The sequence below is a fragment of the Terrapene carolina genome, unplaced genomic scaffold, assembly GCF_002925995.2.
Source record: "Terrapene carolina triunguis isolate 2854851 unplaced genomic scaffold, T_m_triunguis-2.0 Scaffold67, whole genome shotgun sequence".
Classification (NCBI taxonomy): Eukaryota; Metazoa; Chordata; order Testudines; family Emydidae; genus Terrapene; species Terrapene triunguis.
Genome location: NW_020664418.1, coordinates 9,256,216 through 9,282,113, shown reverse-complemented (window position 1 = coordinate 9,282,113; position 25,898 = coordinate 9,256,216). Strand labels below are relative to the sequence as shown.

At 52.1% G+C, this 25,898-nt stretch overlaps 1 protein-coding gene across 5 annotated transcripts in view; it reads right to left on the bottom strand.

The window, feature by feature from the left end:
- Positions 1–1,513: 1,513 nt before the first annotated feature.
- Positions 1,514–25,898, bottom strand: part of GRAMD2A (GRAM domain containing 2A) — an 80,628-nt gene continuing 56,243 nt past the window's right edge. For 2 of the 5 annotated variants that reach the window (XM_024213752.3, XM_024213753.3), the window contains exons 8-12: positions 25,515–25,577; positions 12,101–12,257; positions 10,444–10,546; positions 8,022–8,129; positions 1,514–5,421 (exon numbers count right to left, since the gene is read on the bottom strand). In XM_024213752.3, coding sequence (XP_024069520.2) covers positions 5,418–5,421; positions 8,022–8,129; positions 10,444–10,546; positions 12,101–12,257; positions 25,515–25,577 — 435 coding nt within the window. In that variant the 3' untranslated portion in view covers positions 1,514–5,417. The remainder of the gene's footprint in view (positions 5,422–8,021; positions 8,130–10,443; positions 10,547–12,100; positions 12,258–25,514; positions 25,578–25,898) is intronic. The other 3 variants (XR_002908896.3, XR_002908897.3, XR_002908898.3) reach the window with 3 other exon arrangements.

Here is a 25,898-nt window from a genome sequence, read left to right as displayed (position 1 = left end):
AAGTAAAATAATGACAACTGAGGACTAAATTGCAGCTAGAAAAGCCTCCAGCCTGGATAATTCAGTCCTAGCCCAGCGTCAAAACTCCCATTCCTGAGCTCGCAGAGAAGCTAGCAAAAGGCCAACTACAAGCTCGTCCAACTGAAGTTAACATTCTAAATCTTGCATAACATGGATTCAGGCTAGGACATAGAAATGAAACTGGCCTAGTGGCACTGATGGGTGATCTCCTGCTGTCAGTGGGCAGAGGCCAGACAGCCATTCTCCTCCTCCTGGGCCTCTCTACAGCGTTTGACATGAATGACTGTGAAATATGCTGTCTGGCCTGAGAGGACAGTAGCCCAGGGTAATGAGTTTGAGTCAAAATGGTTTGAGTCCTTCCTGTACAAACACACCCAAAAAGCAGTGATGGGCAACTGCACCTCTACCACTAGACCCCTCACTTTGGGTTTCCACAAGGATCAATTCCCTCACCGGTCCCTTTTGACATCTACATCCAACTGCTCAGTGAACAGGTCAGATGACATGGACTCAAGTGCCAGCAATATGCCGATGACACACAGCTCTACCCATCCTTCACCACGTATGACCACACGCCTACCACCAAGACAACCCAATGCTTGGATGAGATCAGCTCATGGATGAAGAACAGCTGGTTGATGCTAAACCCGAGCAAAACAGAGGTGATGCTGGAGGGTGGGGGCAAGTATTTTGAAGAGTTTGCAGCCATGGTGGAGTCTCCTTTGGCTGAAGTTCACATCCACAATTGGTCAATTCAGTCCATCGACTTAGGAGTACTCCTGGATTCCTCACTGACAACAAGCTCGCATGTCACAGTGGTTGTGAGTAATGCTTTCCACCACTTCCAGCTGGCTAGGACACACCATCCCATCAGGCTAGGCCTCAGTTATTCACACCTTCGTCACTGTTCAGCTGGCCTGCAGCAATGCGATATACCTGGGCATGAAACCTGCAGTGGTTAGGGAACTCCAAGTACAGAACACTGCAGCACATCTCATCACCACAGCCTGCCACGAGCACCAGTCCTCTACTCTCTACGCTGGCTTCCCCTAGCATTTCCACTCAAGTTCAAGGCTCAGTCCTTATCCTCAAAGCATTCGACAGCCTGTGCCAGGGTATCTAAAAGACCATTTAAGCTCTGGGATGAAGACCTTGTCGACAACTTTGCTCCTCTGTCACAATAGAACAATAAAAAGAGTAAAGCTCATCTGTGCGGGAGACAGACCTTTCTCCACGGGCAGTCTGAGCCTGTGCAATGAACTTCCCCGGCCAGGAACTAAGGGCTACCACAAACCTCACCACTTTCTGCTCGAAGTGCAAGGTGCGTTTCTTTGACCTCCATTCTGCAACCAGTGTATTTATGTAATAAAAATAAGATTAAAATCACCCCTACCAAAACAAGACACTCCCCTGCACGCGCTGCTCCCTCTGGGGTGAGGATAAGAGAACAAACATGGGAGAGATGCATAGTCACATTGCTTAATGCCCAACTGGAAGGTGCCTACAGACTATGGTGAGGAGTGTGGTATAAAAACCTATCTAGGATACTACATTATCAGTGCTTTCAGTGGAAAACAGCTGCAATGGGAGGGGGATCAGGAGAGCTCCCAAATCTTCGGTTACTCCCAAACGCTAGTGCTTAGAAACCTTCTCTGTGCAGTGACGAGTGGATTCCCAGCCCCAGCTAGCTGCGATAGGAACACATGATGGCACCCCTAGTTCTGCGCTGCACTGCCTTCCTCTAACAAAGGCCCTGGGATGAGTGTGCTACTCAAACAGATCCCAAGTCTTCAATAAGCTCGTCATATGGTCCTATTCCTCCAGAAGGGAGTGTTCAAATCCTGCTGCGGGAGCCCTGCTTAGCCCTGGAGCTGATGGCAATGGAGCAGAAGCAGCTGCTGACCTTGCAGCAGCGGTGAGGTTAATGGCAGTTGAATGAGCTCAGCCCAGACACACAGAGGTTAGGCCATGGAGTGTGTCGTTCTTTTTCTGCAAGTCCTGCCACCACCTGCAGAGCCCCCTTCGCAGCTCTGCAAGTGCTGTGCTTTGAAGCAGGAGTCAGCATCACAGTGCTCCTCCCGGGATGGCACCATGCAATACAGCAGACATGGCTACACCCACTGCAGCCCTGTCTCTCTCCCAGGCATCCTGCTGCTGGCAGGAAGCTGCCAGCACTACCACGGCAGCTCAAGAGCTGTGGCTGACACAGTCAATGTGCACCTCTGCCGGCTGCAGGGGTCCTGATGTCAGTGTTTATAGGGGACAGGGTGAAAGCCAGGAGCAGTCCTGACCCAAGCAAATGTGCAAGAGCAGTTTTGATGGCCAATCCGCAGGCAAACAGTTCCAGCGATGGAGGAGCGGAGCGCTATCCGCAAAGCGAGCCCACACCCCACTGCTCGCTGGGACCTCATCCCCAGGAGTGTGGGTTAATGTCACTGGAGGGTTTTTTTTTGTTAAACACTGAAAGAGATTCGTACTCTGAAAAGCTGAGCTGTCATTTGTGCAAGACAGTGAGTCAGACCTCCCACCCCCACCCCCGAAATGATCCCTGGCATAAAGCAGCATTTTCTGGCACTTTGTTGCACTGCGGCCAATCCACACACCCTCCTTGCTAGCTGTGCTCCTCTCCCCTGTGAGATCGGCTGCCAGGGCAGGAAGGGGGGGGGGCAGCATAGGCAGGACGCTGCTCCCTGCAGAGCTCACAGGGGACATGGCACTTCGGTTTAGCAGTGCTTTCAAACACAATCAACCCAAAGAGCGGATGCCTGATGCACACACACACTGGAGAAGAGGGGATTGGTGAGTAACAGGCAGCCACCTTGCTGGCAACACGGCCACTCTCCAGCAGCCTACTCAGAACTGCTGGGCACATCCCTTCTGGAATGACTCACTGAGGGAATCACGGGCATCCTGATGCCAGAGTTATACGAGCTGCTTGCTGGTGTGAGGGGAGTGCTGCGTCCTGATGCCGCTTGCACCATATTGTGTCTGTCTCCCACCTTTCGCTCCATGTGATCCCAAAGCGCTTCACACACGCGAGCGATGCAGAGACAGCTTTATTCAGCATGAGGGGAATGGGGGGCTGATCCAAAGCCCGCTGGAGTCAATGCGAGTCTTTCCATTGACTTTGGATCAGGGTCCTAAAGTGCATGGTTACAGTGGCTGTACGAGAGGTGCTTCTAGAACGCTAAGCAGGCCGGACTCCTAATATGCATCAGCCCAGCCAGGCTTTTGAATATTTATGAGCTCAGCCTCTTCCAGCATTGCACTCATGCCTCCCATCCCATCCCCCACAGCTCCATTGTCCCCCATGTACAGCAGGGTTTCTGCTCAGTCCCTGCACTCCCCAGCGTCAGGCCACAGAGCACTGGAAGTTTCATTTAGATATTGACGACACAGAGCTTCTGAGGGAACACAGACACAGCTATTCCTCCTGCCCTCTCTAAGGTGTTCGCTGGCTCCTGATCGCAGCAGGGCTACATCCTACTACAAACCCACCACCCAAAGGCCAGCTCCAGACCCACCTCTTGACTCTCCTTTGGGGGTGCTCCAATACAGCCCTCTCCTGTGGTTAGAAACTTGGGGTGCTGAGGAGCCCCATGTGGAGAACACAGCATGCCTGGCACTGCCATCAGACAACCGTCACTCCAAGTTTGGACTCAGCACTGCTGGTTCCTGGCCAGTCTCTGTATTTCCCTTAAAGTGCAGACGCCTTTCAAACAGAGCCCTCCTGACTCTTGTTCTAAACTGTCTCTCTGACCTCCTCAAGGAGCCGAATGAGGGGTCTAATTCTAGCCCGTTCATCTCCCCACTGCCAAACTCTACCCAGTGCAAGTCGGCCTTGCTTTGCATCTGCTTGCGGATGAGCGGGCTGCCCTTTCCCTGGATTGCCCAGTGCAGCAGAGTATTATTACAGTATGGCACGTACTCTGCATAGCGCAGGGTGGGGCTGGGCTTTGGGGTTAGCGAACTACGTCATCCCTTTATTTTCACCTCTCTTCTGCCCTGAAGGAATGCTGGCACAGGGACCGTGATACGTTTTGGAAGGGATTTGGGACAGTTAAGCATGATCTATGCTGCGCACACTAGCCTCACAGGGGATGTGAGTTGCACAAGAATCCCCACGACTAACAGTCTGCTATTGCCACCTGAAGAACCTGACTTCAGCAGGTATCAGGCCAAGAGGCCTCTAACTCCTGTCTGGCATCTCACTGGAGCTGTAATTTTTACACTGAAAGTTGTTATGACAACTACTGTAACTGAGCTATTGCCTGAGTATGAACACTGGCACCTAAGCGGAGATGCATTTCGGGACCCGGCTAGGCCAAGGCCCAGTGTGGAAGGGTAATGTGGAAACCCCGAAGGGCAAGAGGAAATCCGTCCTGAGTAGAACTAGCTGAGTGTGGGATGTGTGTTCTGGGAGAACAGAACATGCCCCAGCTGTGTCCCCCATCCTGAGCTCCGTAGGGAGGGTCAGTCTCTGCTACCAGGGCTTCTCACTTAACTGAGGTCCACGGTTGTCCTTGAAAAAGAAAACAAAACAGAATTAGGAATAAAAATGGTGGTAACTTGAACACTGAGTCGTCCTAGGAGTGGGCCCAGCAGTGTCACACCAGAAAGGCCCGGTCCCCTGTAGTCTGTTGTGCCACCGTCCGATGGATGCGACGATGGCCCAATGCTGGTGTCATAGTGCTAGAGTCTCCCGCTACCATGGTGATTTGGCTCTGGGCACCGTGTGTCTGGGCCAAAGCCAAGGCCCCTGGAAGAACATGTGGTTTCACTAGCACCAGGCCCTCGCCAATTGAAAAGAAGGGGAGTCCTGCTGGCAGCAGCTCAGGTTATACTGACAGTCTGTCCCTGCTTGAGCAGGAGTCTCTGCTGGTAGAAGAACAACAGTATTTGGTCCTAAGTGTGCTGATCAAGGGCGCAGCAGATTGCATGCTGCTGTGACACCTCCTATGCTCAACAGAAATGATTCCTGGACCATTGAGCTACTAACTGTTCTTACTTGCTCTCAGAATCCGGCTGGAGATGCAGCTCGAGCCGCCGTCCAACGAAGCTGCACCCAAGACTCTGATAAACAGTCAATGCTTGGCAGCGGGTTTTGTACAAACAGATGGCTATCGCTTGGAAGAAGTGGCTGCATGGATGGCCTGCTGGGCTCCAGTCCGATCCCACAGCACGATGGGCCAAGGGAGGGAGGGATGTAGGGTTTTGCCATTGCAAAGGGAGGTGTCACGAGCCAGAAGTAACGCGGAATAAAAGAGTGAGCAATCCTGGATTCAGACTCTCTCGATATTGCAGACACGCTCACCAATAGGACGTCCTGGAGATCTGTACACAAAGTGCTATTTTCCTGTCAAAGTCCATCGTGAGCCACAGCTCTGGGGCGACGGTCACCTGCAAACAGAGACACAGAGGAAGATGAAGGCAAGCAAACCCATACAGGGCCCTGCCTTGACCCCAGGTCCCCCAAGGAACTTATTCCTGGCATTGTGCGGGGGAGGAGTGACAGGGGACAGATCCCATCTCTTAAAAGACCTATCACATCCTGTAGGGGGCAATCCACAGGCACCATTTCCCTGCACTGCAGCAGGTCCCTGTCCAGCACTCTGTCACTGACTCTATGCTGCCACGACGCTGCTCTGGAGTCATGGAAACTACGGGTCAGGTCCTGCTCCTGCTGCAGTCACTGCAGGAGGATCAGACCGTAAGGCAGTCCTGACAGGTCCACTGGAGCAATTAGCAGGGATGTGTTGTAACTGCACTAGAAACGTTCTCCCACAGCCAGGGAGATGCTGAGCCACTAGCGTTGTGCTGAGGGATAAGTGAGGGCAGGCATGACACAGGCACTCGGCGTGACACTATATCCAACCACAATCATGAGCATTACAGGGGGAAAGACCCAACTAGCTCTTACCCATCCAGCATCTCCTGCCAGTGCAAGCCTGACTGCTCTTCAGTGCTTGGTCTCACGTTACCAGGGGAAGCAGCACCAGATACTACTCCTGGGGGAATTCTGCACCACTGCACGTGCGCAGAATTCATGTCCCCCACAGGATTTCTTTGCTTCCCCGCAGAAAAATGACTCTCTGACATAGAAGCAGAGGGAAGCTGCAAGAGCAGTCAAGCACCACTCCTTAGCTGTGCAGGTACATTGTTTCAGACACCCGGAGCAGCCTGTGGAGAGGTAAATCACTGCAGGGCTGGGGACACCCCAGCCAGTGGCTCCTACCCTGAGCTGGGATCAGCGGCTAGTCCTGGCTGGGCTGGAGGCAGGAGAGGATGGGACTTCCTCTTCCCCTGCAAGGAGTGGCTGGGGCTGTGTCTGACCCACCCCCAGAAACCTCCCCCAGCTGCAGGAAGCTCAGCATCCTCCCCTGCTTCCTGCCCCCATCGCTCATCAGCTGCAGGGGGAGGGGTCACTGTACGGGGAACTGCTCCCGCATCCACCCAACCCCCATGCATCTGGATCTCCCATACTCAGACACCACTGCCAAGCCTCACCCCGTACACCCAGAACCCCCCTAGCCCTCCATAGCCCTCCTGAACCCCACCCCACTGAACCTCAATCCCTGCACCGGGGCACCCTGCACCCAGACCCCCTGCCTCAGGACCCCCACCCCTGCACCCAGACCACCCTTCACTGAGCTCCCTGCACTCAAACCCCCACCCTGATAAGACCCACCCTCCTGCACCACCCTGATAAGCCCCACCCTCCTGCACCACCCTGAGCGCCCACATCCAGATCCCCATGCAACTGACCCCCAACTAGCTGTACCCACACCCCCACCCCACCAAGCCACACTCCCCCAGCACCCAGGTCTCCCTGCTGAAACCCCCACACCTAGATTCCTCCGCTGAACCCCTGCAGAGTTCCATTGCCCCTACACCTGGAATCCCCCCAACGAGCCTCTGTGCATCCAGATCCCCTCACACCTAGCGCCCCCCCCCCACTGAGCTGCCTGCACCCAGATTGTCCCACACAGAATTGTCTCACCCCACCCCTGGGTCCCCCCACCCCCCAAACTCAGCCCGTCCACACTTGGATCCTGCCTGGTTGAGCCTGCCCACCCACACCTGGTGTGCCTGGCGCAGAGGGGCAGTGCCCCAGAGTGTTTCTGGGACAGGCCCAGGCCTTGTGCTGTGTCAGGGTTGGGTGCAGCCTCACCACTGACTCCATGTCCTGGGGGTGGGGAGGCTGCAGGGTTATCTCCCACCTCCGTGCAGCCAGTGGCCTGTACTCCCCATTGCCATGCTGGAGCTTTGCATTTATTTATTGACCAATAAAACTTGCAGAATTTTAAAATATTGTGCGCAGAATTTTTAATTTTTTGGCACAGAATGCCCTCAGGAGTAATTAGATATGCTGAATTTGGGTGAGAAGGTTGCTCACATTCGTTTCCTGGCCAATGCTGGGAACAGCACCCAGCCCTGAGGTTGGTGCTAGCCTCAGGCCAATGGCAAGAATACCTCTCACTGGCTCCCTTGGCTGGGAAGCAGCAGGCGCTGCTCCTCAGGACTGTCCCAGTGCCAAAGAACCAGTCTCAGCGACAGCAATGGGACCTTCCCCAGGTCACTTTAAATAAAATCCATTCTGCTGAGTTAAAGTCAGACGTCTTGCTGCACAAACTACAGGTGCACTTGCCACCTTGCAGGGGTCATTTTATTTTTTGCACCTTCCATGTGGAAGGAGCCCAAGCGCATTACAGATGATTCACGGAGAGCACTGTGGAAATGCCACCAGCTTCATGTGGAAGGCAACTGCCACGCTGACGATGCACCAGAGAGGGAGATTGTGGGCATGGGGATATATGGGATGTTGGCAAGACACTACATCTCTTCTGTAACGCGCAACAGGATCTTTACTGTCCACAGCCCATAAGCAGGGACCCTGATTTTATCGTGTAGGCACACCCCTAAAACAAAGTCTGTACAAACATGGCCCTGTGGGCCCCCTATTTGTCACCCGAGGGTCCCAGAGCTGAGCACTCTCCTACCTCCGGTGCCCGCGTGAGAGGTAGTCCCGATTCAGAGAGCAGAGCTGCTGCTCCAGACGGAAGATCCGGAATGCCAGATATGACGAGGACACAACCAGGAGGCAGATCCTGGGAGCAAAGACAGACAGGAGCTGCGTGTTAGGTCTGAAAGCCTTGGAGGCTAAAGCTTTTCCTACAGCAGGGGCTGTGTTTTCCTGGCCAGAGAATATGTGGCCCGAGAGAGGAGGAAGAGACTAAAACCAAGGGGGAGGTTTCTCAATTGGAGACACATTTGTTTATTTAGTTTGTGTCTTTACAGAGCGTCATTCCTTGCAACAGCATGAGATGTACGTTAACAAGATGTATTTGATAAAAATACTGTTATTCAGCAATAGCCAAGAGCCTTTTTGCAACTTGCTGCCTGTTTAAGTTCTATATTTTCTATGTAGTTTTTATAAACACTTCAGTTTTTTTAAACAAAGCCAGACAAATTGCTGCTTCCCATTTTTAATGTAGTTTGTGGTTAGTGACTAAGGGCAAAATTCTACTCCAGCTCTGATGCCCGATGCAGCACGTTACCCATGAGAGCTGGGAGACTAAACTCATGGGCTGCGTGCAGGATATACAGTCAGTGGTCAGAAAGCCAGCACCAGGGCTAGACAGATGCTAGCAATTCCAGTGGGCACAAGGGACCAATTCTCAGTTGTACCAAGATCTCAAGGCCCCTTTCTGGCAGTGGCAATAGGCCTTAAAGTGGCCACAAGATCACTTCTACCAACCATAAGGCCCATTTTACAGTGCCAAAGTGGTTTAAAGGAGCCTCAGTGTAAATGGGAATCAGGCCCATATAGCAGCACCTATGTAACGCAGCACCCAGCCGTTCAGACTCAGAATACAGCCAGGGATGTGATAGAAATTTCTCTTGAAAGATGTCAGTGCAGGTGAAAAGGGGCTGGATGCAGAGCCCCAAAGAACAAAAGTTCTCTAAAGCCACAGAAAAGGCAGTAGCAGTGCAGGCTCTGCCCCCTCACCCCCAGCCCCTGCCCCCTCACCCCCAGCCCCCCGCTGTGTCTCACCCCTGCAGCAAGAGGCTGGAGGAGACTGGACTAATGGGAAGCTAACAGAGCAATCCCCATAAAGTGCACAAATGGTTAACAGTCCAATGTCCCTGGGTGGGCACCTTCCAGCTGGGGAAGCATTAAGATCTGGGTTCCCAGGCCTGGGCCATGGGACAAGCTAGTAAGAGAGCTTTGTACAGATGGCTCAGCACTCGCGAGGGGAGCACAAACACCCTCCACAGTCCAAGCCGTTCCGGGGCAGAGCTTGGCTAATGCAAGCTGAGCAGCCCGTGGATGAGATGAGCGTTTTGGGGGCCCCTCACCTTCTACGGATCTAAATCATTTTCACAATGCAGCCACATGGTCAACCCCTCTCTCATAAGTTTCAGCCCAGTGTGATCGCAGAGTGGTTTAGATAATAAATCCTGAAACAGGCCCTGCTAGCCCAGCTGTGAGGGTGCCAACAGCAGAGGCATTCAACATCCCCACTAGGCTCTGCAGCCACAAGGCTACTTCCAACCTTCTACTGAATTCCTCTGACCATGTGCTTTCTCCTCTCCTCCTCCCCACTTTTACTCCTCTACTCTTTGCAATCAGCAGAGCTGGCTAACGCTGCCACTCCAATCCCGCACTGATGCTAGCCTGACCCTCCAGCGCAACACACTGTGGTGGCAAAGGCGACAGCTTTGAGAATTCCTGCGAGGATCTGCATCCGAACTCGACTTGAGGAGAGTTGGGCTACAGAGCTTTTCAATAGGGGATGCTAGAGAGCAGCAAGGAACAGGGATATGGTTGTGTGCAGTGTGGAACAGAATGCCTGCAATCAGAGGCAGATTAGGGTTTTGTGGGGCCCTGGGCCAGAGCAAGTGGGTGCCTTCCCCCATCCCTTCCGCCTGCAGTCCTGCACCGCCCCTCCTGGTGCTCCTGCCAGGGAGCGGGGTTGGGGCACGGGGGCTTCCCTTGCTCCCCGACAGGAGCACCAGGCAGGTGGGGGAAGCGGGGTGCCCATTTTTCCAGGCCCCATTGGCCCAGTGGCTAATCCACCACTGCCTGCAATTCCTTTCTAACAGTGTAGGAAGCTCTCTCTCTGGTATTCTCTCCCCCTCCACTGCCAACGTGTGTCTGTTGCCGAGAAGGTGGTTCAATCCCAAGCCTTCTCCGCTGCTGGTGCCAACTGTGGTGTGGATCTCTGTCTAGGAACTGGACTGAGCCCACATCATCTCACACAGGCCACTACAGGACTGTCAGGTGGTAACGACTTTCAGTTGCTATTGACTTGGGTGTGACTGGACCAGTGAGCCCTAGGGAAAAGGATCTGCAGCCAATGCACTCGGCTCCCCACTCTGCTCCCACGTAGCTGTCTGTATGCCTGACTGCATGCTTACAGTACGATGAAGATTTTCAAGAGCTGATAATCAGATGGTCTCAGCTCTGCTACATAGTTTGGTTCTTCCTCCAATTCCTCCTCTTCTGTGTTTATTGCACTTTCTGAAACAAAAGCAAAGAGACACCTAAATGAAACTGACAGACTGATGGTTAATCTAGCTTAAGGACCCTATTCAATTCTCTGAACCAGCCTCAAACAGCTATAAAAGCCCTGATATACCAGGCCCTCCTGATCATTCGCTACGACCCTGTCCCTAGGGAAATCCATTTGTAATCCCCCACCCTTTCAATGAGTTTCTCTGCTTCAATTCCATTATACTAAGAACCTGCTCAATATTCACCACATCACCTGAGGGACGCCCAGCACAATTGAACTCTCTCTTAGATTCACAGACTCTAGGACTGGAAGGGACCCCGAGAGGTCATCGAGTCCAGTCCCCTGCTCTCATGGCAGGACCAAATACTGTCTAGACCATCCCTGATAGACATTTATCTAACCTACTCTTAAATATCTCCAGAGATGGAGATTCCACAACCTCCCTAGGCAGTTTAGATACTTACAAAATAAATGCCTTTAATCCTTTGCTGTCCGGTGCAGGCACGAAGGTACCTTCCCAAAGGGCAAGTCCTACTAAGACTCATGGCAGGTAATGGCATGAAGCCATGCACATCAAAGAGAGAAACATCCCTCTCAAAAGCAAGGCTGTTTGGGCACCTTATGTAGATTTCCTGACCCACATTTCAGGACAGGTTGGCCAAACCCTCTCACAGTCAAGAAGAACATGGCTTCTACAGCAAGATCTCCAACAGGGCAATCCAACCAGAGCTAATTACACCCCAGGCTCAGCATTTCTCTTCTTTCATCAGAGCTGGATCTGAGGAATCTGCAAAGAAACCTGCTGGCAGCTTTTTGTGCTCTTTCTGCCTCAGACATGTAATGGGCAAGAGTTGTATTCAAACAGGAATCTCCTCTCCCAAGGACAGTCCACTTCAGCTGTGGTCTTGGCTCGGCCTCCTGATCTAGGGAGAGGTCATGGGGTCCTCTCCCTGTGCGATCCCCAGGGGATACAGCTACAGAACAATGCACAGCAGCCCCACACGCACCTTCGCCGTTAGTGAACGAGAGTTATGTTCCATAGAGCCCACAAAACCACTCTGACCTGCACACACCCTCCCCAGAGCTCCAATGGGAATATTCCTCCATCACATGGCCAGGATTCCCAAAGGGAAATTTCTTCACACAAGAGGCAGCAGATACTATTTCCTCCTTCCTTGGAGGCCAGTGCTCCCATCTGGACACTGTTTTAGTGTCCTCCACCTACAGATGGGCACCAGGGCTACACAGGAGCCAGGGGAACATATTCTCAGTTATGCAGCACCTGGCAGAGGTTTGGCCTAGTGAGCTGTGAGAACTAGGAATGCTGAGTTCTAATCCCAGTGCTGACCCGTATTCGTTGTGTCCCTAACCAAATCACGTCGCTCTTGTGCCTCTATTTCCCCATCTGTAAAATGTTTTCAGTGCAATAAGCCAAACAAACCGTCAAAAGGAGGACAGTGGCCAGAGAAACGTTCCCAAAGGCAAATCACAGGCGCGAATGTAAATACTCTGCCAGAGCTGGCTACTAGCTCTAACCCTCTGTCCCCAGCATCCCTCACCTGATACCAGCGGCTCCTCGGAATTAAAAGAGCTCTCCTTGGTGCTGAGGCTGCTGATGGACGCTCGGTGGATGCACTGGTAGTCTGCATCCGGGAGAGATAGGGAGAGAGATGCTGGGGAAACCTTCCTCCACTTCACTTCTGGGACGATCACCTCCTGTGGAAGACACTGAACATTAGCACCACATTCCTCCACCCCCGCTGCCAGCAGGCATCAGAGAGCGCCTCGGCCTCCAGCATGGGCCATCCAAGCCCTGGAAGCGATTTCTAGGAGAGGATCTAAGCCCAGGATTCTCACTCTGTGAGGCATGTATCTGCTGGGCAGCAGTCTCCAGCCTGTTCTGCACAGCTGCGAGGCCCCCTCAAGGGCCTGTCTGGGCTGCCACTACAAGCCACATTCTCGCTGCTTGGATTGGCAGCCTCAGAGTCACTAGGAGCACAGTACAAATTCTTTATCCAGTGTTGGAGCTGGATTCGTGCCAGATAGAAGAGCACCGTGGTGGGGGCCAGGAGGGCGTCCTTCCCGGAGCAGGCAGGGCTTGGAGAGCAGGTCCATGGCGGAAATACTGGCTGAGATTTTCAGAGCAATCTCATGGTTTAGACAGATCTCCATTAATCTAATGGAAGGAAGGGATCATTCTGATCAGCGGGTCTGACCTGCTGCACAACATAGACCAGCAGGGACACAGCAATGCATAAGAGAAACAGGGTTTTAAAACAACAGTTTAAAGAAGAGCTCTGTGTAGCTCAAAGCCGGTCTGTCTATTTCACCAACAGAAGCTGGTCCAGTAAAAGTTATTGCCTCCCCCACCCTTGTCTCTCTCATATTCTGGGATGACATGGCTACCGTGGCCATTCCAATATCCCAGCGTAGCTCTACAGTTACTAGTGCAATAACCAGGTCACATACAACAGTCACAAGTGCTCACAGCTCAGCCCCACGGCCGCCACGCTGTAGTTTGGCCACAAGTTACTGGGCTTATCTTCTAGCCACGCATCCAATCTTGCTTTAAAAGATTCCCAACTGCTGGAGAATCTGCCACATTCCTGGTAAAGTTGCCCAACAGTTAATTACCCTCCGCATTAAAAATCTCCCCCGCAGCCTCCACAAAGCATAAACAAAAAGTGAATTTAAAAATCTTTCAGCATGTATAATTTGTGGCACTGCTACCACCTCCTCCTATGCGATTTCAAACCTAGCTACACTCCAGCAGACCCGGGCAGAGGCACTTGTTTTATAAATATTTTGACAGATAAATTATATATTGCACAATTTATTTCTGGAGCTCACTATAAAACAGTTCCCAGTCAAACAATGCTAGAGCCTGAACCAGATTTCTTGCTGGGGTTTAAACGCTTTGCCTCTTTCGGATGTCACTCCAGCCTTGCACTACCAAAGTGCAAGCAATCAAATCAGCGCACAGCCCCTTTTCACAACTGCAAACCCTAGGCTGTGCATCTTGCCTGCCAGTTACGTGCAGTGAGTGTGCTCCTTTGAATCCTTCCTTGGTGGATGCACAGCCTTATGTTGGAGCCTATGGAGGCCTCTCTGAGGAACTCAGGTACCGAGATGTCAGGTTGCGTGTACAGCGTTGAATGATGAGCAAGAACCAGAAGTACTGCAGAGGGTCAGCGATCAGACTAATGCGAAGTGTTTTTCTTTGGCTATGTGGCTGCGTTGCTGATCTGTTCGCCTTCTGCTTGGTTTGCTTGCATTAATCCCACAGCTGTAATAGCCTATCAGCGCCTGGAGAGATGGGTCTCCCTTGGCCCCAAGCAGATTTCTGCTATCTGGGGGCTATGGAGGGGACCTGACTAAAACACTTTCAGGTTCTCATGCTCACTAGCCAAGTTAAAAATACTGCTTTTGCTTCCTTAATTCTGGAAGTGGAAATTTAAGAGGACATTCAAATCTCACACTGCTAGAAATCAAGAGAAACTATGCTGACGTCAGAGAGCTTACGCCAGTGATCCGAACCAGACCTTCAAGTCTCTTAAACCTTCCAGATGCTGCAGTCATCAGTCCCCACAGGCCCCATCCTAGCCATCTGCGCAGCGAGGGGTCAGACTAACCCTTTCCTGAAAGATGGGCCGGGATTCCGTCTCTTCCGCCCTCACCTGTATCAACCTCTCTTAGAAGCTGGAGGGTCACAGCTACGTCCCCACTGAATGGGGACACTCCATTGGTCAAACTGAGATTTTCTCCCCAACAGGACCTGAAATTCACACAGCTCTCATTTCCTTTCTTGTCTGTTACTCCTGAGGGCATTCTGCACCAACAAATTAAAAATTCTGCACACAGTATTTTAAAATTCTGCAAATTTTAATTGTAAAATAAATGCGAAGGCTCCAGCGTGGCATTGGAGAGCACAGGCTACAGGCTGCACAGAGGTGGGAGATCACTGTGCAGCTCTCGCCCGGGGACACAGACTCAGTGGTAAGGCTGCACCCGACCCTGACACAGTGCAAGGACCAGGCTTGCCCCAGAAACACCCCAGAGCCCTGCCCCTCCGTGCCAGGTGCACCAGGTGTGGGCAGGCAGGCTCAGCAAGGCAGGATCCAAGTGTGGGGGATTCAGGTGTGATTTCTGTGTGGGCCAATCGGGGTCCGGGCAGCTCAGTGGAGGATCTGGATACACAGAGGCTTGTTGGGGGGTTCTGGGTGCAACAGTAATGGGACTCTGCAGGGGGGTCCAGGTGAAGGTGGCTGGGGCTCAGTAAGGGGGATCTGGGTGTGGGGGGCTCACTGGGGCGGGGGCCAGATACTGGAGGAGTGGGGCTCAGTAAGTGGGGATCCAGGTGCAGCAGGTTGGGGCTCAGTAGGGTGGGGATCTGGGTGTGGGTGGCTCGTCAGGGTGGTGCAGGGGGAGTGGGGCTCGTTGAGGGGGTCTGGGTGCAGGGGGGCGAGGCTCGGCAGGAGGGTCTGGGCATGAAGCAGTCTGGATTCATGGGGGTTGGGCAGATGGAAAACCCTTATGATCGGCTGCCTTCCCCACTGACCTCATCCAGACTGGTCGGAGCTGCTGCAGGAGGCAGGCAGGGCTCTCCCCCACCCCAGGAGCCAACACTGCTGTTCTCACGGGGGTGGGAGGGGACTAAAGCACCCAGCCGCTCAGGACGGTTCCTCTCCCCTCCCCTCCCTTGCAGCACAGCCTAGGAAGGTGGGGTGAGGAGCCCTGGGAGCTGCAGGACAAGCACAGGTGGGGGGCAGGACTGATTTGGGGGCAGAATTAATTGCTGGGCAGGTGGACGGGCAGATGTGGGGTGAGGGCTCCTACAGCAGGGGCCAGAATCTCCTTAGTAAATGTGGGAGTGTTGGCAACATTGTCCCTCACACAGTGGAGATGGGCAGGGGGGTGCAAACACCCTCCTCCCCCCCCCCACAATATACTCTTAAAAAAATGCTCATGGGGGGGTCTGACACATGATTTTAACCCCATCTCAAAGCTGCTGGCAGGTCTCTGAGCATCTCTCACACCTCTGGATCTGTAGTTCATGAGAGAGGGATTTGTAAAACCCTAACCTGGGCTGACTTCACCCACACGGCTGCGCGAGCCCTGTTCTCTCCGGTCTCGGCACACAAGGGGGAGCCGAGGGGGCTGGAAAACAGGGAGCAGGGCTGGTGTTGTTTCCAGTTGGCAGCTCTCAGGTGTGGAGGGTGGGGGGGAAGTCTGATCTCCACCCCCCTTGGGTTTGAGGAGCCCCGTGCAGTGGCTGGGAGAGACGAGGAGCCATCTCTGTGCTGAACCATGTAGGGGCCCCAGTGGGTGGGTGGAGCACTGGCAGGATTGGGCCCTTGCTTCGGGGGTGGTGGGGTGGGGGAACAGTGCCTGGTGTATGCTGGCTGGCAGATGGGGAGTTCACACAGCTGCTCCTCGCTGGGAATAAAGTGGCCCCTGTCTAGCCCTGATGTGTAGCAGTTGACAGCCACTCCGAGGCACCACACAGTGGGGTTTGGACACAAGGCGGTTCTGCTGCGCTCTCCCCATCCTGTTCATCAGCTCCCATGAGTGTTTGTGGGGGAGGGGCCAGTGTCTAGGCCTCACTGGGCATGTGTGTGCTGAGCCACAGCAAGCTGCGCTGAGCATAAATCCAACTGCTCTGGGCAACTGGAGGAGAGAGGCAGGGGCCCTGGTGTGTGCCCCAGGCCAGCCCAGCTCCTCACATGCCTCACCCCAGCAGCCAACTGGAAACAACGCAAGCCCTTGTTTTCCAGCCCCCTTGACTCCCTCTTGTGTGCCGAGAGCACAGGGCTCGTGGGTGAAATCAGCCCAGGCTAGGGTTTTACCAATGCCTCTCCCATGCATTATAGATCCAGAGGTGAGAGGGATGCTCACAGCCGTCAGCAGCTCCTCAGACAAGAGGTCTGCTATGTTCCCCTTGACACGGTAGTGAGAAGGGCGAGTAGCAACTGCACCAAGCAGTTAGAGCTACAGACTGATCTGCAGGGAGAGGAACTCATGCGATAGCTTGTCTGTTCCTTCCCCTCCTCCTGAACTGGCCAGGTCACTGGTCAGCTTCCAATAAACAACCAACCCTTGCACTGGTCTGTGTTCTAGGAGGATGAATCAAGTCATTGTCTTCAAACGAGGGGTCTTCTCTGGAGACTCCTCTTCCTACCCCCACCGCTTCATCATCCTTCGCCTCTGGGCTTCTCTTTGCCCTGGAGGTTGGATGGGCTCCTGTTAGACCTTCCTTCCTGGCCCATGGTAGGAGGTGGCTGTCTCGTTAGGTCAGGGAGCAAAAGCCCAGCTCGAAGGATCTACACGAGTTGCAGCTTGGTGCAAAGCACTCACACGTGAGCACTGAGCAACTCCCAGAAACCACGTCCACAATGGCTCGGGGAGAAAGCTGTCAGGATGGATTCCTCATGCTCAGCAGCACTACCCGGGGCCTGAACCCACAGCCAGCTGCTAACAATACAGACCCTGTCCCTAAAACATAACATAGGATATGGTCTCAGGTAAGATGCTGCCAGCTTCTTCAAGCTGGCGCCTTAACCCCCAGCCTCCCTGGAGCTCCACTGGATGTGCTGCTCTACTTCAAATCCCAGGCTTGAAAACAAGGTGGGATTTGTGCTCTGGGAATTCCAGCCTGGGGAGCAAAGCATCTGTGGCACACAAGAAGGTGCATTGCAAATACTAAGCATACAATTGCTCTTACAGCTCCTTGTTGGAGCCAGGTAACTTCACTCGGGCTGTTAAGGGCTTCAGCTACAACAGGACCTTTTAACCAGCAGCAATTCCTATGCTATTACCCATAATCTTGCCTTGTTCACACTCACCATGAACATTATCTATAGGCCAGAACAGCTGTCCCTCGTGGGAGGCCTGACTCCTGGAAGTTCTGAGCACTATATGGTGCATTAGGCAAATGGCTAAAAGATAATAACCAGTTACTTGGCAAAGTAGAAAATAACTGGCCGTGATAAAAGACGATTATCAACACAGTTGTAAAACCAATACAAGAGCTGCAAAAGGAATATTGATCACTGAAAGGGCCTCTGCAGTATGGCATGAGACCACATGACCGGCCACGTAACATAAGGAGAGGTGAGCAGAAATAGCAACAGATTAGGGCAATGTCTGCTCACATGGACGGAGACATTGGCTAGATCACCTCAATGAGCTGCCTCCTTGAGATCCAGGTGAGAAAACCTGCCCCAACGTTGGAACAGCTTTCAAGCCACTGACAAGCGTGCCAGAGCTTCCCTGACACTGTCACAGCCGGCAGCCTGAGCCGCGAGAGCGCACGTCCCCTTTGCTACGTCTACAGGGGCAGGCACGGAAAGGAAACGTACGTGGATCCTGCTCTGAGTGGATGCAGCAGACACAGCTGAGCCAGCTTGGGCCCACCAATCACAGTAGCCAAGGTTCTGGGTTCTCTCATTTCAGGGCACAGAGCCCTCACTGTGGGAGAAAGCTTTTTTTAAAAAGCCCCCAGGAGAGAAGAGTCATCCCATTATTACAACAGGATCCCATTAAGGTGGGGGTCCCAGGGGCTAGAGCACTCAGATGGCCCATAGACAGACATTTACTCTCCCAGTCACTAGAGAGACTTCGCAGCAGGATGGGGAGCTGAAGGGCTTAGGATGGTGCCAGCCTGGGCTCAGCAGATGGGATCCGTTCCCTTTAGCAGTCTGCACAGATTGACTGCTCCCTTCCACGGGGCAGCCGTCCCCGGCGGTGCACACAGAGACAAGTCTGCACTTCGTGAGAGCCTGCAAGAGCTTTACTTCGGAAGCTGCTGTTTGACAGCAGCTGCAGAAAATGAGGATTTCGGAGGACCAGCACATCTCAGCGCTCCCTGCACAACACAGAGGAGCAGAGAGACAGCTTCTCTGGGGCACACGGCTACCATGCGCGCAGCTCCAATGAGGTCACCAGCTTCAGAATCAGGCCATCGCAAGAGAAGTCCAGCGGTCAACAAATCCAACACTTAAAAGCTGTTGTCCTAGCTCCAGTTAACCCCCGCTGGAGACTCACTTTGTCTGCAGTGACTTCCATGGTGACAGCATTGCTAGTGTATGTCAGTCTCTCTCTGATTAAAACAGGTTTCAGAGTAGCAGCAGTGTTAGTCTGTATCCGCAAAACAAACACCTGCACAACCACCAGGTGGTGCACACACCTTATCTGAGTAACTTGTGCTTGTACTGCTGTAGCCCTCAGCTCTCCTAGCCCCAGGTCCTTCCAGCAGTTAATCAACATCAAGAGAATGTAAAACAGATCGGAAGCCCTTTAGTTTTTCTAGAACGCTACTGGGTGCTCTAACACCATCACTCATTCTCTCATTTCCTCACCATGGCTCAGGAGGTGTCTGTATCGAAAACTTGATACGTTTTCAGTGAGATGTGTCTTGACCAGACTGATTTTTTTCAAAACTCAGGAAACATCTTTGACAGTTTCCTACACAAGACACTTGCCATTCAACTAGCTGCCATAGGGATTTCATTCTAGGGGCAGCACAGATACCTGCCCTAAAGGGAGAGCTGGTGGGAAGTTTTGCAACACCATGTTTTTTCCATTGGAAAATGCCAATTAGTGGAAAGGAAATTTCACAGAAAAAGATCAGTTCCAACTAAACTTTCTTTGGGAAGGTTTTTCAGGTCCAGGTGAAAGAGAGAGATCCACCACCCCAGAAGAGAAGGTTACTCACCTTGTGCAGTAACTGAGGTTCTTCGAGATGTGTGTCCCTATGGCTGCTCCACTTCAGATGTTCGTGCACCCCTGCGCTCGGAAGTGCCTGGTTGGATCGCACATGCGTGGTCCCTGCCTCGTGCTGCTGCAGGCAGTTAATCGACGCTGTGTGACCAATCCCCACTCAGTTCCTTCTCTACTGCAGAGACTAATAAGGAAACTCCGAAGTAGAAGGGAGGAGGGAGGGTAGCGGAGCACCCACAGGGACACACATCTCCAAGAATGTCAGTTACTGCACAAGGTGAGTAACCTTCTCTTCTTCTTTGAGCGCTGTCCCTGTGGGTGCTCCACTTTAGGTGACTTCAGAGTAGTGCCCTCCGATGGAAGGAGGGGCTTCGGAGTTGAAGTCGTGACTTCCAATAGTGTAGAGCATCTGAAGGAGGTATCAGACGTTGCCTGTTGCTCTAAGGCATAGTGCTGTCTACAAGTATGGGCTGAGGCCCAGGTAGCAACTCTACAAATGTCCGTGATAGGTACATTGTGCAGGGAAGCAGTGGAGGCTGATAAGGCTCTAGTGGGATGTGAGCGAATCCCCATGAGGGATTGGCAGTCGCACTGATGATAGAGTTTTGTGCCATTATGGATCTACTTGGAAAGTCTTTGTTTAGAGATGGTGCTCCTTTTGGAGCATTCAGTGATGGATAGAAACAGTCTGGGTGATTTATTTTAGTCCTGTCTATGTAAGAAGCCAATGCCCTACGAACATCAAGATTATGAAGTGTGTAATGTGTTCTATCTGTGTGGTCTGAGGGAGGCTTTATCCTCAAAGAAGACCATGTATGGGTGTTCCGCCATGAAAGCCCACAGTTCTGCCACACGTCTGACAGGTGTCATTGCCACAAGAAATGCTACTTTCATAGAACGGTGTAGCAGTGATTATGTAGTCATGGGTTCAAACGGGGAAGAGGTGATGATCCAAAAAACCAGGTTCAGGTCCCATGGTGTAGTAGGCTCACGTAGTTCAGGGTAGGCATTACTGAGTACTCTGAGGAAACATTGGGTCAGTAGATGGGTAAAGACGGGATGGCAATCCACCTTGGGGTGGAATGTTGTGATGGTAGGTAGATGGACTTTTATTGAGTTCATGGATAGGTCTGACCATTTGAGTTCTAATAGGTAACGCAGTATAGAGAGTAATGTCCCTGGGATGGAAGTCATCCGTTTTAGTTGGCACCAGGCCTTAACTCATCTCTCCTTCAGGATGTATGGGCAACAGTTCATTCCTGTTCAACTGCATAACTATATTTTATACCACCTCTGAACAGGTCAGCACAGGTTCTATGAGCCATGGAGGAGCCATGCTCTGAGGTGGAGTTTCTGTGGATGCAGGACACGGCCTGAGTCCTGGGACAGCGGGTGAGACAGAAGTGGGAGTGCGATTCATGGATGCACGGTCATGCTGAGCGGGTAAGGATACCATGGTTTGGCGAGACCATGCTAGTAGAATTACTGTGGCCCATCCAGCCTGATCTTGTGGATCATTTGGTTCAAGAGAGGAATAGGAGGGAAGGCACAGAGAAGGGGAGCGTTCCACTGGAGGAAGAATGCATCGCCTAATGACTGCATGCCGAGACCTGCACCAGAGTGAAAACGAGGGTTTTTGGTATTTTGTGTAGTTGTAAAAAGGTCTACTGTGGGGAATCCCCAGTGTTGAAATACATGCAGGAGTACTGTGTTGTCAAGCTCCCTTTGCAGTCCTGAGAGTATCTGCTGTGGTGGATATTGTGTCTGATGCACCATTGTCAGGGTTTTATGGCTTGCATACAGAGATACTGTGAGTGTGCTCCCCTTTGTCTGTCTATATAATAGATACAAGCTAAGGCTTCAAATAGCCTTGTCCTTGATGAGTGGCAGGAATTGGGAGCAAGCCTTGTGGACAGCTTGAAGTTCCAATAGGTTTATATGTCGAACGGATTCCGCAGGGGACTAGTGGCCCTACATAGAATGTGGGTGCAGGTGTGCGCCGCATCCCAGGAGTGAGGCATTTGTGGTCTAAAAGAAGGGTGCCCCCGTGCATACGTTGGTCGGTTTTGCCCACCAGAGAAGGGGGTCCTTTATTTTGCCTGATATTGTGGGGTGCTTGTTTATGCTGTGCCTGTGTGGAACAAAGCTGATACATAGCCTTCCTTGTAGGCAACGGATGTTTAATCTGGTGTGTCTGACAGCAAATGTTGTGGCTGCCATGTGGACAAGGAGTTGGGGGCAAGTCCTGGCAGATACCTGTGGGCTATTTTGCGCAGTGGGTATGAGGCCGGTGAGAGTGACAGAACGTTGGCTTGGTAGTGAGGCTATGGCCTCGATAGAGTTGAGGTGTGCCCCAATGAAGTCCAGCTCTTGCACTGTTAGAATGGGCTGGTCGGTATTTATTAGGAAACCCAGATTTGTGAAGAGGGTTACCACCTGTTCAGTGGCTTGCAATGCTGTGTGCTGGGTTGACGTTTTTAGCAGGCAGACACTTATAGTGTATAGTGTGACCATCTTGAATCGTTGTGTTTCTGACGAACTTGTTGAATTATTGGAGGTTGATGGTTGGGATGCAGCAACTTGAGAAGTAGATTGTTGTCCCCTTAGGGCCAGTGTCTGCGACCTTGTGAGTCAAATCACTGCTGTTGTTGTGAATACATTGGCCGGCGGTATCGTTGGGATGTAAAGTAATTCCTCTGTTTCCTCTTGGGTTTGGGGTTATAGGTTCCCAAGGATAGGAGAGTTGCTCGTGAGTCCATGAGTGAGTGGAGCGAGTCGTCTGTCTTTTGGCGAATAATTTGGGCTGGCAAGTCTTCCACCGTGGATTGCACCTCTTCGGGGAAGCCAGAAAGATAGAGCCATGAGGCTCTTCTCATTACAATCACCGTTGACACAGATGCTGCAGCCCTGTCCTCAGAATCAAGTGCTGAGAATTGTTCTCCCTTGTCCTTGGCAATAAAATTAAACAATTTGGACATTTTTGTGTAGTTTGTATAGTTGTATTTTGTTAGTAATGTCGCATAGCTGGCTATGCGGAGGTGATGGGTAGCCAAGGTGTAAGCCTATTGCCAAAACTGATCAAGTCTTTTCCAGTCCTTATCATGAGTTGTGTTTCTGGGCTGTTGTTGCATGCCACGTAGCTGGACTGCATCTATCACTAAGAAATTAGGCACTGGATGCAAAGTCTGCGCCCTTTGTTGGTACGCACCTCCTGTCTGACCTCCCGCCAGCTGGAGGGGCAGCCGCAGGGGTCCACGGAATGACCCTTACAGGGTCCATCAGTGCCTCATTCATGTGAAGGGCAATTTTTTTTTTTTTTTTTTTTTTTACACAAAGTGGATGTATGCAAAAAGTCCACTAGCCCATGCGGTATCATGGGGACCTCCTCAAGGGAGATGTCCAGAGTGGGCCACCCTCTCAAATAAGCCATGGAACAGTTTGAAATCATCCCCTATATTAGGGGGAGGAGGCATAAAGGTGTCCTCTATGGACAATGATGGCAAGTGGGTAGGTGATGTCCCCTGCAGGAGCTGGGGTTCTTCCTCCTCTTCCCCTGGTACCACTGAGGGTGCTGGTACAGAAGTTGTGGGGGAATTACTGTGTGCTGGGTCTGGCCGTGGCGGGCAGTCCCCCCTTGTGTGGGGCATATGACCCATGGAGTCCACTATGCCCACTGGGATGGGAGCAGCATAGGGGGTCCCCATACCACTGTAAGTACCCGGGGACAGCATAATATGCCCCAGGAGAGACTCCTGGGTTGACTGACTCCTGATGGATAGGAGCCGGTGGGGGAATAGCTCCCTGTTCTTCCTCATCTTCCTCCTTCAAATAAAGAGAGAGACAGTGAGTGATGTTGGGGATGCAGGGAGACTTGGTGCCGAGGGTGTCATTCTCGTATTGGTACCGCGGATAGGGGGATAGGGGCAGAGCCAAATACCAGAACCCTCTGTCTGAGGAACTGCTGCTGTGCTGGTTTGATTGGCCTCTGTGGCTGTCTCCTTGTCGGTGCCAGGGCTATGGAGGAGAAGGCAGCACTGCTGGCTGTGCCTCTGTGTGTGTTGGGCGCACCTTTGAAGAAGCCGCCTTTTGTAGTGGTGCTGCGGCGCCGTTTGTAGATCGTGGTGCGGAGGCACAAGGTTTTGGTTTCCCCTTACTGCCTGTGTCGGAGCCGGCTCTTGTGGAGTCTCTGGCTCTAGCGGTGCCAGGATTTTCCGCTACTTCGGCTCCCGGTGCTGACAGCACAGCTGGTGCCGGTATTGGAAGCCTGCCTGCGGAATGAACAGACATCGCAGTGCGGAGGCACAGGGTTTCGATTTCCCCTTAGTGCCTGCGTCGGAGCCCGCTCTTGTGGAGTCTCTGGCTCTAGTGGTGCCGGGGTTTTCCCCCACCTCAGCTCCCAGCGCTGACAGCCCAGGCGGTGCTGGCATTGGATGCCTGCCCGCGGAGCGGCTGTAGACAGTGGCATGGGGCTCTGACCTCCCCTCAGTGCCTGCGCTGGAGCCATCCCCTGCAGTCTCTGTCTGCAGAGGTGCCGGAGCTCTCAGCCACCCGAGCTCCCGGCGCTGACAGCACAGATGGTACTATTATTATCCGTGGGACGGCTCTGTTTTGGTTTTTTTTATTCCTGCAGTGGGGAACTCCGATGTGGGGTTGGAGAAAGGACCCCTGTCCGAAGCCGCGGTTGGCGAAGGGGGGTGTCCTGAGCCTCATGCCCCGAGATCCGAGAGACCTCTCCACTCTGTGCTGTTCTGGCCGTGAGCCTGAGGCAATGCAATGTGGCATACATGCTTCGCCCAGGCAGCAAACACACCGACCGTGGCTGTCAGGTCTGCGAGCCCTGGAGGCAAGGTACTGAAAGCCCGGGAAACCGGGCATTCCTGTTGGAGGGCGGGGGCTTTCGCCCTCAAACAGCTGTTTCTGAAGTTCCTGGCCATGAGGTTTTTGGGTTTTTTTTAAGCGAGGAGAAAAGAAAAGGGAAACAAGCTAAGTAGCTGATAACAAGGAAACTAAGTAACTGACTGTAACTAATTAACTACAAAGTAGCGAGGTGCTGCTGATTGCTCCGACTTGTAGCCAAGGGCGGTAGAGAATGAACTGAGTGGGGGTTGGCCACACAGCCTTGGTTAACTGCCTGCAGTAGCACGAGGCAGGGACCACGCATGTGCGACCCAACTGGGCACTGCTACCAAAAGTCTCCGACTATGAGCACAGGAACACCTAAAGTGGAGCACCCACAGGGACAGCACTCGAAGAAGAACAGCCAATAGCATCGTGGTCAGGGGACTGACATCCCAGGGGAGTGCCCTTACCACCGGACTATTGGGTATTATGTGGTGGCTCTCCCTTGCTCTCTCTCTCGCTTGCTCATTTTTTCCATGAAAAATCTGAGAAGCTCCGGTTTTTGTTCCAATGCAGAATGAAGTCAAATTTTGAAGCCACAAAATTTGTCACAAAATGGAATTCTTATTTTCCAGCCAGCCCTACTTAACATTTCTGCCAACATCTTTCCATATATACTTTGTGCTCTCTGGTGTGCTGGGATTTTCATATAGAGTTATTTCCCCTGCAAATACAAATAAAATAATGATAATAATAATAATAATAATAAAAGCTGATCTTTGAGTCTGATCCACTGGTGAATCGGCTGAACAGAAAGTTTAAGATAAGATGTTTTTAATCTACTGGGATTTTTGCTCGTTTAATCATGTTCCCAGCATGTTATGAGTGTTTAGGACTCAGGCAGCTTTATTCAATTTTAAGATCTCAGCTCTAACCAGCAATGAAGAAGCTGTTTGAATGTCAAGCAGATTTTATTTCTATTAACCTGGACTAGACACTTGAACATGAGCCTTCAATTCAGGCATCAACACAAGGTTTTCTAAATGATCCCCTTCACACCCCACGCTCCCCATTAATATCGATTTCTGTCAAGTCATGCTGGATTCTGTCAAAAGATCCTGCAGGCCATGCTAAAAAAATAGAGCCTAACCGTGACCTTCCCTAACAACCAATGTTAAACATGATTTTGGCTGTGGGAGGAGGCAGGCAGAGGAGCTGGTGTCACCACACTCCAGTGCTGCTTTTGGCAGGTTCAAAGCGCATGGGGATTTTATTAAACTTGCTAACACTTCAAACAGATGTTTCACAGCCTGCAGCATTAGTGCTCATATGTTCACTGCAGAGGCATTTTATCAGGGGCATTCTGTGATATTCTATTGTTGTTATTGATTCCTTGTTTGCAAATATGGCTCTTACCAGGGATACGGAATCAGGTTCCTCTGTGAATTCTTTCAAACTCAAACTCTTCTTACTTGAAACCTGGAAGAGAGGGAGGAGCAGACATTACCGACCCATCCCCAGGGGATCTCCACTGGAAGGCACTGAATGGAGCATCCTGACGAGGACACTCCGCTGCCCCTCTCTCCCCCAACAGAAAGTTATAGTAACTCTGGGTTCCAAAGCTGCTGGTGAGCCCGGTAAGAACATCGCCTGTATGCGACCTTGCCACATGCAAATCCTTAGGGGTTGCGGCTCCTGTACATGTGACTTCTGGAAAAGGGTTTCTGACAGTGGGTTATTCCAATGGAGACAGGGTGCTCAGGCTAGACTGGGCTGGAGAAGAGGTGAATGAGGAGTCAG